Source organism: Saccoglossus kowalevskii, chromosome 14 (genome assembly GCF_978046115.1).
Source record: "Saccoglossus kowalevskii chromosome 14, keSacKowa6.1, whole genome shotgun sequence".
Classification (NCBI taxonomy): domain Eukaryota; kingdom Metazoa; phylum Hemichordata; class Enteropneusta; family Harrimaniidae; genus Saccoglossus; species Saccoglossus kowalevskii.
In genome coordinates, this window is record NC_140654.1 from 19,972,829 (window position 1) to 19,989,250 (window position 16,422).

At 35.8% G+C, this 16,422-nt stretch overlaps 1 protein-coding gene across 1 annotated transcript in view; it reads left to right on the forward strand.

Moving 5' to 3' along the window:
- The window catches only part of LOC102801717 (DENN domain-containing protein 3-like), a 60,472-nt gene extending 44,280 nt beyond the window's left edge, over positions 1-16,192 (forward strand). Inside the window, exons 21-26 of the mRNA XM_085508013.1 lie at positions 3,075-3,202; positions 5,383-5,534; positions 8,160-8,296; positions 8,646-8,767; positions 9,581-9,703; positions 12,081-16,192. Of these exons, the coding sequence (XP_085364139.1) occupies positions 3,075-3,202; positions 5,383-5,534; positions 8,160-8,296; positions 8,646-8,767; positions 9,581-9,703; positions 12,081-12,272 (854 nt within the window). The 3' untranslated portion in view covers positions 12,273-16,192. The remainder of the gene's footprint in view (positions 1-3,074; positions 3,203-5,382; positions 5,535-8,159; positions 8,297-8,645; positions 8,768-9,580; positions 9,704-12,080) is intronic.
- Positions 16,193-16,422: the final 230 nt, after the last annotated feature.

The following is a 16,422-nucleotide window of genomic DNA, read 5'->3' on the forward strand; positions in this document are numbered from 1 at the left end:
CCCATTTTGGTATACCTTTACAAAAACTCGCTACAATGAGTTGAATTCATAGAATTCTGATCTCTATTTCTCAATTGAGCAGCATGTCAAAGCGAAAGCTACATGTATACAGCCTGTTCGTACGCCATAAACTCACGGCGATCGACCGTGTCAAACCAAGTTAAGGGTTGCACGTGGTTGAGCCCACTATTCGTGGGTGGGTAAAAAATGAAAAGTAAATTTGTTTTCAAAGTTGACCAAGAGGCGGGACTGAACAGAAAAACAAGCGAAAGTGTCCGACAATGATGACACCGATAAAGCTGTTTACGTTTCTTTAAGAACGGTCTGCCGGAACTCCACTATCTGGTCCCATCACCCAATGCAAAGCATACAACTCAGATATGACGACTTTGAATTTAAGGCCAGTTCAGGGTGGTTCTTGCGATGGCAAAGAAGACACGCTATCGACACACGCAGTCTCAATCCAAGACGAAGCTCGATCTGGGAACATTGACGCTGTCGGAACTTTTCCCGAAAAACTGAGAGAAATTATCTATGAAGGTGGTTATTTTGACGAACATGTTTATAATTGCGATGAAACTGGTTTATTTTGGAAGCTGTTACCGTCGAAGTCGCAAGCAACAGCAAGCGGCCCACATAATATCAGACCCAAACAAAATAATCAACGCAATGTTTACAGCAAACATAATCATGATTTTATTCGAATACTGCCTGACACATGTGATGATACATCAATTAACTAAACCGAGGGTTTATATGTGCTTTTTATATGTTTTTAAATGCACGACCTCCCTCTTTCACGACGTCCCTCGGTAAGTCGCGGCCCTCGATAAGTCACGGTTTTTGCTTGGATCCCAACACCCGCGACTTAGCGAGGGGCCACTGTATTTTGGTGAACATTTTGTCACCTAAATGGTCTTATTTAAACAAAAAAATGTTCAAAATTACAGCTATGAAAATAATTAATTTTAATGTTAAAATTCATTCAAAAAAGTATTTCAAACATTTTTACCTTGCCCGTACCATCAAAGATGGAAGGGAAAGGTATATTAAGGGAAAAATTTTGTCCGGCGTTGTCGTCGTCGTCGTCGTTGTTGTTGTTGTCGTCGTTAATAATTGTTATTGTGTGCATAATAACTTTACTAATTCTATTCCAAACTTTATCAAACTTGGTCACCTTATTCATCAGTATAAAGTCTTCCCTGAGTTTGAACAACAGATGTCCTGTATGAAAATATCATGCAAAAATTGAGAAAATCTGATAAAATATTTTGACTGTTTCTACTTGACTGATCACTGGTGATACACATCAAAGGTCACTGATCTCAGTGGAAATATGCATTGTTGTATGTGTTCAATGAAGCAAATGATTTATCTTGTAATAATATCCTTGGTAATGTATCTCAGAATCCTATACTGGGTTTCAAAACCAACTCATGGAGAGATTGCACAGTCTGTTACACATTTGCAAACCTACTAATATAATCTTTACAGAAAGCAAGATGTCAGAAAATCAATATAAGCACTCCTATGAACTGGGTGCCAAACTTTGATCAAGATCTGAAGCTAATAGAAAATCTGTTTAGTTCAAAGTTATCAAATCAAAAACAATACATAAAAAATACATAAAAAGCAAAACATTTCATCCACATTTTAAAAAGAAAATTGTTCTAAAATATATGTATTCTGTATTTGACAAACAGTTCATTCGACAAATGAAAACTCACAGGAATATGTTTCAGCTATTAGAACAGAATGATAGAGTTTTTATAATACTGGTTTAAAAACACACTTCAAAGATTGCAGTGTTTGAAGATTTGCATACAAAGCAGAGCTTGCAACATGATAACTATTCATAAAGAGTGTTTTTTTTTTTACTTTTCATATAATACAGTAGTCACACAATGAGGCAGTTCATATTTGTCTCAGTGAATCATTAATTTTTGACAGACACCTGTACAAAATACTTGAACAAAAGCCAGCTAAGATTTTCTGTTATCTTGCATGTTTTATGAATCTATTCACGTCTAAATGCAGCACTTTTTTTTTTGCGATGAGGCATTTGTTTTAATATTAAAATATTTGAATTACTTTGTCAATGAATAAAGCTGGAAATTATGTCCCTTAATATAATTAAACAAATAAGGCACCAATGTTTTTGTAAGATATTTACATCTTTAAAGGACATTCGGTAGACTGATTCCCCACTGTTGGTTCAACCCCAAAACTTGTTTGTATTCAAAATTAATTATGACAATGCATATTTATATTGAAACAAACTATGTTAAAGGGAATTATATTATATAACAAAGGGCAAGGTCACCAGAGTTCAACTATGTTGTTTTTTTAGATCAGATTCAAAATGGTCGACATGCCTTGACCAACCAAGTTCAAGTTTATAGATATTGATATCTAGAAGTATTAAAAAATTGACAATATTTTTAGTGGGATTTTAACCAGAATTTGTTTTTATTGTGGTCAAAAGAAACCACTGTTAAAATGGTATTTTACACGTAATATTTAACTGTTTTTTCACAAAAACAGATTGTCAGTGAACCAAAAAAGTTCACATATTGTTGACTAATACTAAAACGAATAATTGTAGACAGAATTTGGCACAAAATATCGCTACCATATGCACTAAAATATGCACACAAGTGAAAAACTTGTCCAGCATTCTGCCTTAACTAACAGGGACTGTGTCATCTTATGACATGTGATAATGATTTGGGCAGGGTTACAATAGTTGCACTATGTTTTAAGTGAATGCCATCATTATGTCAGCTGTTACAAACTTGTGTTAGACTAGCTGGTATACAAAAATGTACTGTAGAATACTTTATTTTCGCTTGGAATTTATTTTCGCAGAAAGGATGATTCCCTGAAAATAAAATCCCAGGAATAAACTTTTTTTCCTATATTTCACATTAAACTCATCAGAAATCAGTGAAAATAAATTCCATACAAAACGCCCAAAAAGCCTTTTCAGTGAAAATTAATTCCAGCGAAAATAAAGTATTCCACAGTATATGTATCATTAGAAGGTAACTTCAATCATTTTATTTCATTTTTAGATCGTAGTGACGGTGAGGAAGATAACAGCCCTAAATTATGGTGTGCTTTAGGATCAGGAAAAATTCGCGTTTTTGATGCAAGTACATGGATATGTGAATCGCAGTTCATTCAAGCAAAAGATAGAGTAGTAAGTAGTACCAAATGGCACTCTCTGATTGGCTAACTGAGCATCACATGATGAGAAAACATCCTGCTATATCCACAATATGGCTCAAGCATTGGCCAACTATACACATGCAAACAGCACCTAGACAGCTTGCAATGCGCATGCAAACAACACCTAGACAGCTGGCAATGCAAACAACACCTAGACATCTGGCTATGCACATGTAAACAGCACCTAGACATCTGGCTATGCACATGCAAACGGCACCTAGACAGCTGGCTATGCATATGTAAACAGCACCTAGACATCTGGCTATGCATATGTAAACAGCACCTAGACATCTGGCTATGCACATGTAAACAGCACCTAGACATCTGGCTATGCACATGTAAACAGCACCTAGACATCTGGCTATGCACATGCAAACAGCACCTAGACATCTGGCTATGCACATGTAAACAGCACCTTGACATCTGGCTATGCACATGCAAACAGCACCTAGACAACTGGCTATGCACATGTAAACAGCACCTTGACATCTGGCTATGCACATGTAAACAGCACCTAGACATCTGGCTATGCACATGCAAACAGCACCTATACACCCAGCTATACATATGTAAACAACACCTAGACATCTGGCTATGCACATGTAAACAGCACCTAGACATCTGGCTATGCACATGCAAACAGCACCTAGACATCTGGCTATGCACATGTAAACAGCACCTTGACATCTGGCTATGCACATGTAAACAGCACCTAGACATCTAGCTATGCACATGTAAACAGCACCTAGACAGCTGGATATGCACATATAAACAGCACCTAGACAGCTGGCTATGCACATGTAAACAGCACCTAGACAGCTGGCTATGCACATGTAAACAGCACCTAGACATCTGGCTATGCACATGTAAACAGCACCTAGACAGCTGGCTATGCACATGTAAACAGCACCTAGACAGCTGGATATGCACATGTAAACATCACCTAGACATCTAGCTATGCACATGTAAACAGCACCTAGACATCTGGCTATGCACATGTAAACATCACCTAGACATCTAGCTATGCACATGTAAACAGCACCTAGACATCTGGCTATGCACATGTAAACAGCACCTAGACATCTAGCTATGCACATGTAAACAGCACCTAGACATCTGGCTATGTACATGTAAACAGCACCTAGACATCTGGCTATGCACATGTAAACAGCACCTAGACATCTAGCTATGCACATGTAAACAGCACCTAGACAGCTGGCTATGCACATGTAAACAGCACCTAGACAGCTGGATATGCACATGTAAACATCACCTAGACATCTAGCTATGCACATGTAAACAGCACCTAGACATCTGGCTATGCACATGTAAACATCACCTAGACATCTAGCTATGCACATGTAAACAGCACCTAGACATCTGGCTATGCACATGTAAACAGCACCTAGACATCTAGCTATGCACATGTAAACAGCACCTAGACATCTGGCTATGTACATGTAAACAGCACCTAGACATCTGGCTATGCACATGTAAACAGCACCTAGACATCTGGCTATGCACATGTAAACAGCACCTAGACATCTGGCTATGCACATGTAAACAGCATAACAATTTTTGGTGGACTGTTTATTATTATTCAGCTATTTACATGTTTTTACCATAAATATATGCCATGTTACATGTTACATATCACTGTGCATCTACTCATGTGCTCATGCTCATGCTCACAGCTCATGCTCCTTAGTCAGCACATTAAACATAACAGGTGCTTTTCCTTTAACAGCAAAATCTTGCATATTGTATGAAAAGCGTGGACCAAATGTCTGCCACAAAAATCAAACAATTTGATTTTGAATTTACGTTTGTATAGTTCAATGTCAAATGCCGATTTTTGAGAGAGAATATTGCGTTAAGATACCATTACTTCATCAAAATTGACCATAATCGAATGTGTATAGTACATTAATAAGCATTAAAATATCCCAAAATATCACCTTTGTTTGTTCTGTTTTTATGTTTGGATTCACACATTACATGGGATCTCATGATGAATGGAAAGTCTGTTGGGCCAGAATGGGCGTGTTCTCAGACTTTCTTTGCACTCATTTAATTATAACAATACACTGTAATGATGGAATTCAAATGTTTAATCCTTCAAAATTTTCTTATGTTCTCTTCTCATTTCAGTGTTGTCTTCTTAGTGTCAAAGGTCACCAGGTATGGGCTGGTTCATTTGATACCACAATTTACATAATAGACGTAGCAAGTAACACAGCGAATAAACGACTCATAGATCATACCGACTTTGTGTCTGATTTAACAATCAACGATGATGAAAGGTAAGTACAGCAAAAAACGATTCATTCTGACTTTTTTTGTAAGTGCTAATTGCAAGTGCTAGTGCTAGTGCTGATTACATGACAGGGCTGTGTGGCCATCTCCTTATCAAATGGCAATTTGTAATGCGCTATCCTGGCGTCAACCAGGCCCGGTCGAACACAAGCACCTGCGGATCTTAACCAAGGTTCCCCCAAGGTCGCATTCGTTAGTGAATGAATCTCGGCCAGTGGAATTGGCCTTCCCATTGAGTCTGTGGCACACTCACCCAGGGTATGGGTCAACCTATTTGATGTTCAGCCTAAGGTAGGATTTGAACATGAGTCTACCGATCATGAGTCTGATGCAACAACCACTATGCTGACAGTGACATTCTGACTTTGTGTCTGATTTAAAGGAGGGGATAGCTTGTACAGGTTAGAGGAAAAGGCATTTTACATTTTTACAAGAAATAAAATGAAAGTTCCAGTAAAAAATAGGTTTTTACACTTTACAGATAAAGCAAATTCCTAATTAAATTTTTATAATATATTTGATAATTTGTTTTTAAGAATCAAAATTGGAAATTGCATTTAGTGTGGAAAACGCTTTAAACGCTTACGAAAAATATTAAAGATCTTTGTACAAATTACGGATGAATAAAACAGCTGATTACATTTTACAACTTGCCCATGTCTATGAATTTACGTTTTTTATTTATTTAAATTACATTACAAAAATAAAATCAATTGATTACAGCTCACGAAAATACCCCTTGCAGACCGTCATTTAAGAATGACAAATTATTACATTTATTACTACAACTTCAAATTAATGTAAACATGATTTGTGTATTAGATGTTCATCACGTTTCATAACCTTGAAAAACCTAATCCATGTTCAGTCTTGTGGTACCGTAAAAACTCTAAAATTTCGACCGCTCTAGTAATTCGCCCGCTGTTTTTTTGGGTGAGTTTCCGTAATTTTACAACCTCCGAAATTTCGACTCTGCCCAGAAATGCCGGTTTTTGCGACTCTGAAAATTCGACCAAACTTTCATATCGCGGAGTTCTTGGTAATTCGCACCAACCCTGTCAGATTACGGGTTTCTGCACTCCTGTACTCGTCGAATGTGAGCGAGGTCAGGTTTGCTTCCGCATAGTTTGCATGAACTAAAATAACATTTAAGTCACATGTATTCATTGTTATCTCTATGAAATTTATTATTTAATAAAAAAAGATCAGAGTTTGTATTTGCTCTTAAAAAGGTCGATCTAAAATAAAACCGGACGCAACGTTTTTGCCGGTCGTTGAGAAAAACAATTTGCATTTAAAGCAAAGGACAGCACCCATTGCGTGAATCCTATTCTGTGTTTGCTTAGACGCTTGACTTGTGTGGGCCCCAGTGATGTGTTTACAATAAATGTGTCTGTATGACAAGTAGGCCGACAACAAAATAAGTCAAAATTTACAGACGTGGGCGACCGAAGAGTACAGTATGATTATTACTAGAACGAGTACAGAAATTTCTCAAATGTAAGCAGAATGTCCCAGCAGGGAGCTGTAATGAGCGGGGTGTCTGTTTCCCGGAGTACGTTTTACATCGGCCAAGCTCCCATGCATTTTAAACACTCAGTATGGAATCAAACAAAAATTGAGTAAGTAAATAAATCGGAAACTAAACTCGCAAGCTTCCAACTTTAACACTTATTTGACTTCCCGGTTTGCGTATTTTTAAGCGACGTAGGCCTATTCGCAGTTTATTTTCCCTCATGTAGACACCGCCAAAATCACAATTTCACCGCAGTGATTTTCCAAAAGACAGCGTCCGGTAATACCAGTCTCACACATTTGGGACGGAGTGGTACACATCCGCCCACTAATCCGCATATCCATGGATGTAATATTCAATGCATTAGATGGCAGTGAGAATAGCTTCACACACAACGAACAGGCTGTTTGTGGTTTGAGGGGTTCACCGACATCCGCAATATATTTTGCTGCACAAATCAAACGGCCCTTTTCAGGGCCACCACATCCTCCAAAAAGAAATACCGTTACAATCAAAGTTTATTGTTTTGGATAAAATAAAGTTGCATTTTTTTCAATGATTTACATCATGATGAGTTCATACCAACAATAACAGTTTTATTTATTTATTAACTCAATAACTGCAGATACTGTGGCACTCTATCAATAACTGTAAGACCAATTTCATTGATCGCCCAAAATGTAATCTTTTCTAAGGTCTATAACTTATTAGTAAATTTTATTTATACGCCGCCGTTACATGCTTGTTTTTTTTTCACTCTCGTGTAAATTAGGTCATGTAGGTCGTGACCCCTAGCTGAACACTTACCGCACGTTATTTCATAGACCCTCTAAAAGAAACCCAAAAAGCTTCCCATGTTATTCCAAAATGACCAATATTTCTTCCAAAATTTTGTCCAATTTTCGGTGATTTCGTGAGTCTAAAAATTTGACTTTCAAAAAAACAAATTATTCAAAACTGGCCAAAATTTTAGAGTTTTTACGGTAGTTATCTTCTACTGAACTATATAATGGTATACAATGGATGAATCTGATCAGTAACAGGAGATACACAGTGTAGATCTATGTATTAAAAACCACTATTTTTTTTGTTTCAGTGTGGCATTTTCTGCGAGTTTAAACGGTCAAATTATGTCCTGGAATACAGATACGTTGCAGAAAATAAAGCAACTAACTTTGGAAAATGTGAAGTCATTGATTGGAATAAAATGGATTAAAAAACAGCTGTGGTGTTGTGAGTATACTATATTTGGACAAGACAAAATACTGTGAAATGCATTATTTTCGCTTGGAATTAATTTTCGCTGAAGAAATGATTCAGTGAAAATAAAATCCAGCGAATATACCTTTTTTCCTATACTAGTATTTCACATTCAACTCGTCAGAAATCAGTGAAAACATACAAAACACCCAAAAACATATTTCAGAGAAAATTAATTCAAGCTAAAATAAAGTATTTTACAGTAGCTCTGCATATGACACAGTTGCTCTTCACAGCTCCCTAGGTTGGAAACCGTGCTGGTTCAATTTTGATCACCTCCATAAAAAGAAATAGACACATTTATAAATCATATGTCCTGTAGGTACAAAGCGAGACCTTCGAGTGATTGATGATGATGGTAATATTTTGAAGAAACTTGAAATTCATGATGGTAGCAGTTTTCCAACACCGATAGAATCGTATATTATCACGCCTGATAACCAGGTATCTTTCATATTTACTGCACCTTTTAGACAATGCCATCAGAACTATGCATTCTGATGTTCCATTCTCTCGTTTGCCTTCTCCTACATCATGCACACTTTGTGCTATACACACATATAGTACATATACATATAAATCTTTGTGTTGTGTAAATATAATTGGCAAGTTCTGTAATTATGCCAGGATCTTTGCTTGAGAGTATATATGTGAACTGTATATTTTTATTTTTGGATGAAAGTTGTGTCATAATTTTTTGGATGAAGTTTTCCCTGTGTGTGTTATATTTTGGGCAATTCAATAGAAAATGTTCTTCATCTTCAATTGAATTTGTGTCACAGTTATTGCATATTCTTTTGTTTATAGGTTTCTTAGGAAATAAATATCTGCCTCGTATCATATCGTAATATGAACATCGCTCATGATCGTAACTATAGTACTTTAACGTCACAACAAAACTTTAATTATGACACATAATTATGACGTTTGTTTGAATTTATAGCTTAAAAATGGCCCTTAGCAGATCTCCTGAAACTGTCCACAGTTGTTGTGATGTGAACCCTCCCTATGCATTTCAGACAACATTTGCTTTACAACAAAGTCGCATCAACACGTTTTAAAAATGTTATGGCAATTATAATTTATGTGTTTTTAATATATTTACCAATTCATATATCTGATATATATATTACGCAATAATAATAAAAATGCATTCATATGATTTAGTAACTAATTTAGTTTTTTTAAAAAGTATTGATGAAGATCCAATTACATTCCATTTTCTCATCTAATTATTTTAATATATTTCTTCATCAGTTGTGGACGGCATGTTCTCGGAAAGGTCAGCTGGTTTGCTGGAATGCTGATTCATTTGAGAGAATGGGAACTCTGGAGGTAGCATGTCGTGGATTCAGCAAACTAGTCTATGTACAAGATAAGGTGAGAATACATTGTGGTGAGACTGGTCCTGAATAGATGAGTAGTTCTCTAGTATCTGCGATGCTCAGAGTAAACCAGTGTGACTGTGTCAGTTCGAAAATAGTCACATGACTATGAGATTGACACTAAGATATTCACTTACATAGTAGCATTGGAACGACATTCATTTGATTTGCTCCCAACAGCAATTGTGGTCTCGGCTGGCACATACATGTATACTGAATCTATAATACCGATAATAATTAAAAATATATCTTTATTGTAATCGTATCCACGTTGGGATGTTGATGTGAATATACAATAATGTAGGAATTATAACTGAATGTATCTGTCACTGTATCGCCATCAGTTAAAACATGCTGTAATTTCATGGTATTGGGTATCTGCATCCCACCTTGTTAGGAAATGTAAATTCCAAATATGGGACAGTTTATGGATATTTCCAAGTTTTTAGTGAGGAACTGCTACAAATTTTCACCAGCTCTTGGCTTTACAAACCAAGTGGTTGGATCGGGAAAAAGTACATACTAGTATACCACAAAGTATGCATTCAGACAGTACATTCTTTCATCGTGCTTGATGAAATGTTCTTCAATATACTCCCTGCTGTGTTTCTGAAATAACCTAATACTATAATAAAAAAATGAAGAAAATAAAAAAATAAAGTACCGCCATGTAGATGATACTTATTATTCGTCCCCGTTCGGACGAAGTCCGAAAACGGGGACTTATAATTCGGTCTCTGTCCGTGCGTCCGGAGTCATATCTCAGAATCCCTTGGACCGATTTCGTTCATTCTTTGCATGTGCCTAGTACTTTATGTGGGACATATGCACATGCAGTGGTTTAGCGTTTCGATTCAAAATGGCCGACTGGCAGCCATCTTGCTTTTTGAAAATGTTGTATTTTGGACATGCTTTGTCAGTTGTCATTCAAACTTGGTACATAGATTATACATGTTAGGATACATGTCCATGACGATTTATTTCACAATTGGATCAAAGATGGCCGACTGGCAGCCATCTTGTTTTTTAAAAATGTCGTATTTTGAACATGCTTTGTCAGTTTTCATTAAAATTTAGTACATAGATTATACATGTTAGGATACATGTCCCCGACCGTCCGTGAGTTCCTGAGTCTGTCCGTCCGTCCGTGTGTTCGTCCGTCCGTTCGTCAGTCTGTCCAGAGTCATATTTCAGAATCCTGTGGACCGATTCCGTTCATTCTTTGCATGTGCCTAGTACCTTATGTGGAACATATGCACATGCAGTGGTTTAGCGATTCAATTCAAAATGGCCAACTGGCAGCCATCTTGTTTTTTGAAAATGTTGTATTTTGGACATGCTTTGTCAGTTGTCATTCAAACTTGGTACATAGATTATACATGTTAGGATACATGTCCATGACGATTTATTTCACAATTGGATCAAAGATGGTCTACTATGCGGTATCTTGGACATGCTCTGTCAGTTTTCATTCAAATTTGGCACATACATGTACTTTATATACACGTTAGGATGCATGTTCATGACAATTTGTTTCAAAATCTGGTCAAGGATGGCCGATATTTCCGCAATTTATGTACCATTTTCATTCGTATTTGGCACATACATCATACATATCAGTGTATTTCATAATCAGATCAAAGATGGCCGAATAACGGCTGTTTTTATTTTTGGCCATATTACTACTACATGGAACACGTGTTTTGATGTAAATAAACAATCTGTTGTATACGCCACTTGGAACTCAAGTTTCAAGGACACGCTCGCGACAACCCCTCCACTTTAATATGACGAGCACAAAGAGAACTTTCACAAATTTAACGGGGATTGTGTAATTTTCAATGTCTTGTTTTGAATGATTCAGCTGATATCGTTATTTTTACTACTCTTTTCTTTTTTGGTAAAACAATCAGAATTTTGCTGACTCGTATGTTTAAGATTCATAACATTAATATGAGAGTAATACGAGGATACCTTCAAGTATGTATGAAGACTACAGCGGAAGTATCGACTGATGCGATGGTTTACTGTCTGAGTGCATACTTTGAGGTATCCTTGTAATAACCTTATTATTATACATCTTTTCCTTCCAAGGATACATCATAGGAATGCCGAATAAACAGAATCAGCAAACTTCTTTGTGTGGGATCTGGTCAAACCCTGGTGGCAGCCATATTTGTTTTTATTATTAGAGGATGCTTACGTGCTTAATCTTTTCCATATTTGGAATTCACATTTCCTAATATGGTATGATGAAAATATCCCGTAAAATACCACAAAAATTATGGCACGCTGTAACTTATGGCATTACAGTGACAGGTGTATACTAATATAAAATAAAATATAACCATAAATTGTTTATTACTTTGTAGATATGGGCTGGTGATAAATGCGGAACAATACACGTGTTCAATACTCGTACATTTTCCCACGAGAAAGAGTTAATAGCACACGAAGCAGCGATTCGGTCAATGTGTACGGCTGAGGATAGATATGTGATGACAGGTGCAGAGGGTATGGATGGTAAGATAGCCATCTGGAGAGCAAGATTTGTTACAACATAGAGCAATCTGGTCGACAACATTTGTTACGAAACATTGCAATCTGGTGACAATATTTGTTACAAAACATTGCAATCTGGAAGGGCAACATTTGTTACAACATAGAGCCATTTGGAAAGCAACATTTGTTACAAATCATTGCAATCTGGAAGGGCAACATTTGTTACAACATAGAGCCATTTGGAGAGCAACATTTGTTACAAAACATTGCAATCTGGAAGGGCAACATTTGTTACAACACATTGCAATCTGGAAGGGCAACATTTGTTACAACATAGAGCCATTTGGAGAGCAACATTTGTTACAAAACATTGCAATCTGGAAGGGCAACATTTGTTACAACACATTGTAATCTGGAAGGGCAACATTTGTTACAACACATTGTAATCTGGAAGGGCAACATTTGTTACAACGTAGAGCCATCTGGTCTGCAAGATTTGTTTCAAAACACTGCAATCTGGTCGGCACAATTTCTTACAACATTGTTGCAGCATAGAGCCATTCAGAGGGCAATCTATAAATTGTCACAAGATAGAGTTACTTGTGTTACCATATATCCTACCATAATAAATACAGGCATCAACCTGACAATCACCTGCAAGATTCCTCCTCTAAAGCCACACTTGTTAGTGAGTGAATTTCTGCCTCTCCTTGAGTGTTGTATTTGCTCTATTAGAAGCGCATCTACTATAAAAGCTGCACAAATCAAAAATTTCTTTCACTGTGTACTGTAATGTTAAAAGGTGAATTATTTTGGTCACAGACACATCACTGATTTGTATGTAAGAAAATGTGCTTCTAATAGAGGAAATACAGTATGTTTATTACAGTGTATTCAACAAACTCTCAATAGGTTATATATTGGTTCATTCAGTTGTAATCACATGTTTTTATTTGCAGTACTGTATTACTATTGCTATTGTAACTGTTATTTTACTTGTGTTATAATCTAATTTCTCAGGATGGCATAAAAAATTATGTGCATATTTACAAAAACCATATATCTTTATATTGTTGTATAGTGCATAAGAACCATTATCTTTTTCTGAGAAATCTGCTGTTCATCATCAAATTACTGTAAAATGACTAATTTTCACTGGGTTTAAATTTCACTGATTTATCATTTCAGGCATATTCAGTGGGTTTTAAATTCAGTTTCGTCATTTAGATAATGTGTTCTATGCTAAATTTTACATATTCACTGGGTTTTAATATAGCGCATTTTCCAGTCAGCGAAATAAACAAAATTAAAACCCAGTGAATAATTAACCCCTTTACAGTAATACTTTACAAAACTTACTCGCACATAACTCACGATTGTGCATATTATTTACCCCTAGTACACTTTTTCATCCTCATTAGATTACCATATTTGCTCTATTAAAAGCATGTCTCTAATAAAGGCACACATTGTCCAAATCATTGAAACATGACTATTTAGGTGATTATTCATTGATGTCAACAACATCAACTTTTTTTAAAAACTTGATTGCTTTTATACTTGGTACAATTATGTTCCTTGTGTGGTGTGGACCTCTATGAGATTTGATCATGATATCAATGTTTTACTTTTTCGACTTCTTCTTGAAAACTACAAGCCTGAATGCTTTGATACTTGGTGTATATGTACCTTAGGTAGACCTCTCTTAGGTTTGTTCATTTCATGTTGATATCTTCAATTCTCTAATTTTGGTGAATATTTTTGTCATTTTTGGTAAAAAGTGATATTTTAGACTTCTTGTTAAAAACCGCAAGTCCAATTGCTTTGATACTACATATATAGATACTACATGTGGACCTCTCTCAGATTTGTTCATTTCGTGATGATATCTTTAATTCTCTAATTTTGGCGAATATTTTTATCATTCTTGGTGAAAATGCCATTCTTGAAAACTGCTACTGATTGCTTTGATTTGGTATGCGTTGACATAAGAGGGAACACTCTACAAACATATCCAATAACTGGAGTTGATGAATCCACAACTTGGCTTCTATTAAACTTATCCTAATCAATGACACAGGACTTAAATATAGCCAAGGTTATTTATTTGCCCACTATGCTGTTCATACAATATGCATGCATTTATTAGTGCTAGACTGTGCTCTGCTTAAAACAGCAGAGCTATTACGACCTTAAGGTCACTTGCTACATATAAGCGCATGCACTACTAATAGAGCAAATACGGTACATGTCAGAATACACTCACAAGTGAACATGTGTGTGATTGGTTGATATTATTTTAATGTTAATATACCTCTATGTTCATTTACATACACAGGGTATAATTTTGAAAAAATTTATGAAGATATAAAATTACCCGATAATGTTTTTCTTGTTTTTTTAACAAAGGTTTATAAATATTTGAGACTAACTGTATAATTTTGATATTGCAAATCTATTATTTACGATGTGATATATGTATATTCTGGTTGACAGTATAACTTATAAATAACAGTCATATATTGTATTTTCACTGTGTTACTCGAGGCAGTGATACACATGCGACTACAAGTGAAGTGTACGTAAAATATACTTGTCATAGATTCACTTCAGTATTTTATGTTTGAGTGCATGTGAATTTAGAGATATCAATATTCTGCAACCTTGCTGGTGCTGATCATTTGTATGTTACCGTACCATTGTCAATATTGAAAACAAAATGGATATTTTACTCGTTTTTGCCAAAGAACAATCGCTAAAAGCGGAATCTGCAAAACAATAACTTGTTCACTTCAAATCTTTAGTAACACTCTTGGTCTATTGTCACACGCAACGTAATATTACCGTAATTGGTATAGTACAGGTGTGATGGTTCAAATACCAAAATGGCAACAGTAACAGAAAGACTTCCCTGGCGGCGATGATAAAATACGAACACGGAGCCAACAGAAGAGGTTTCAACTGGTACTGGTATTATTATACTCTGCAAACATCAAGTACAATAACGCGGTAAAACTCCACTACTCCAATGACTAGATACTTAAACTCCAATACAATTCAACGAGATCCCCGATCTGAACTCAGTGCTGAACAACTCCCCTATATATACCCCCACTGTCTATAAATAGACCATTACATCAGCATACATAATGAGTCTGGAACTTACTACAAATTTCTAGAATGTTCCATTACCTTCTATTGCCTCCTACAGTGTTCTATTACCTATTCAACCAGTTTCTAAAAAAAATCTAGAATATTCCACCCAGACACAGAACGGTTCTAGAACATTCTCAGTGACACGAAAGTGGTACATAAGTCGTATGCGACATCTATTCCATTCCCATATTTGGATGTATTCTTAGTTATTATTCTCATAATACCGCGAGGTTGTACTATTTAGATGCTGAATTGTAGGAATTAAGGACATCGAGTTACGAACATGACCACGCCCATATTTTCGAAACAACGCCCAACTTATACCTCACTGTTTAATTGACAATTAATCAAACTTCAAGTTAAAATGCTAAATAAATTGCTATTGTTGTTTAGCGTCCACATTTAACTTGATGTTTACCAAACTCGATGTTCGTAACTTGAACACTTGAGCATCTCGTACCAATTACGTAGGGAATAAGTTGCATAGGATCACTAAAATAAAACTCAGTGTGACTGTAGACACAGAGCAAATATCATACAAATGCATTAACTAGATTTTAAATTCAATGGTTTTACAGTACAAGTAAAGACAACAACAGTGCACTGTAAACCATATTGGAGCATTATATCAATATATTGTTTACAGTAACGCAAGATTACCAAAGATACCTTGTTTCTTGAAAGCATTATTGTATGTTCTGTATTCAAATTTTGAAGTTGTGTCCTTGATTACATTGACCAACATTATAGAAGTCTGTTACGTGCAATATTACTAAATGTAACATGATGACATCATGGAAAAATAAATATATTTAAAAAAAATGAAGACTGGGTAGCTGTCTAAATTACACTTCATAGAGTTTATTGTGGATACCAATGTTCGAATAAAGCATTTGGTTTCCTTTGGCATCCTTCATAGAATAGACCTTTTTCATGTAAATTAACCGTACAACAGTTAACATAGTTAAACTAAACATGGCTTGCTCTGTATATGTACAAGGATGGGCAGGTCATAGAATAGGGTAGGTATATGATTGCATAGATTGAAATATTGAC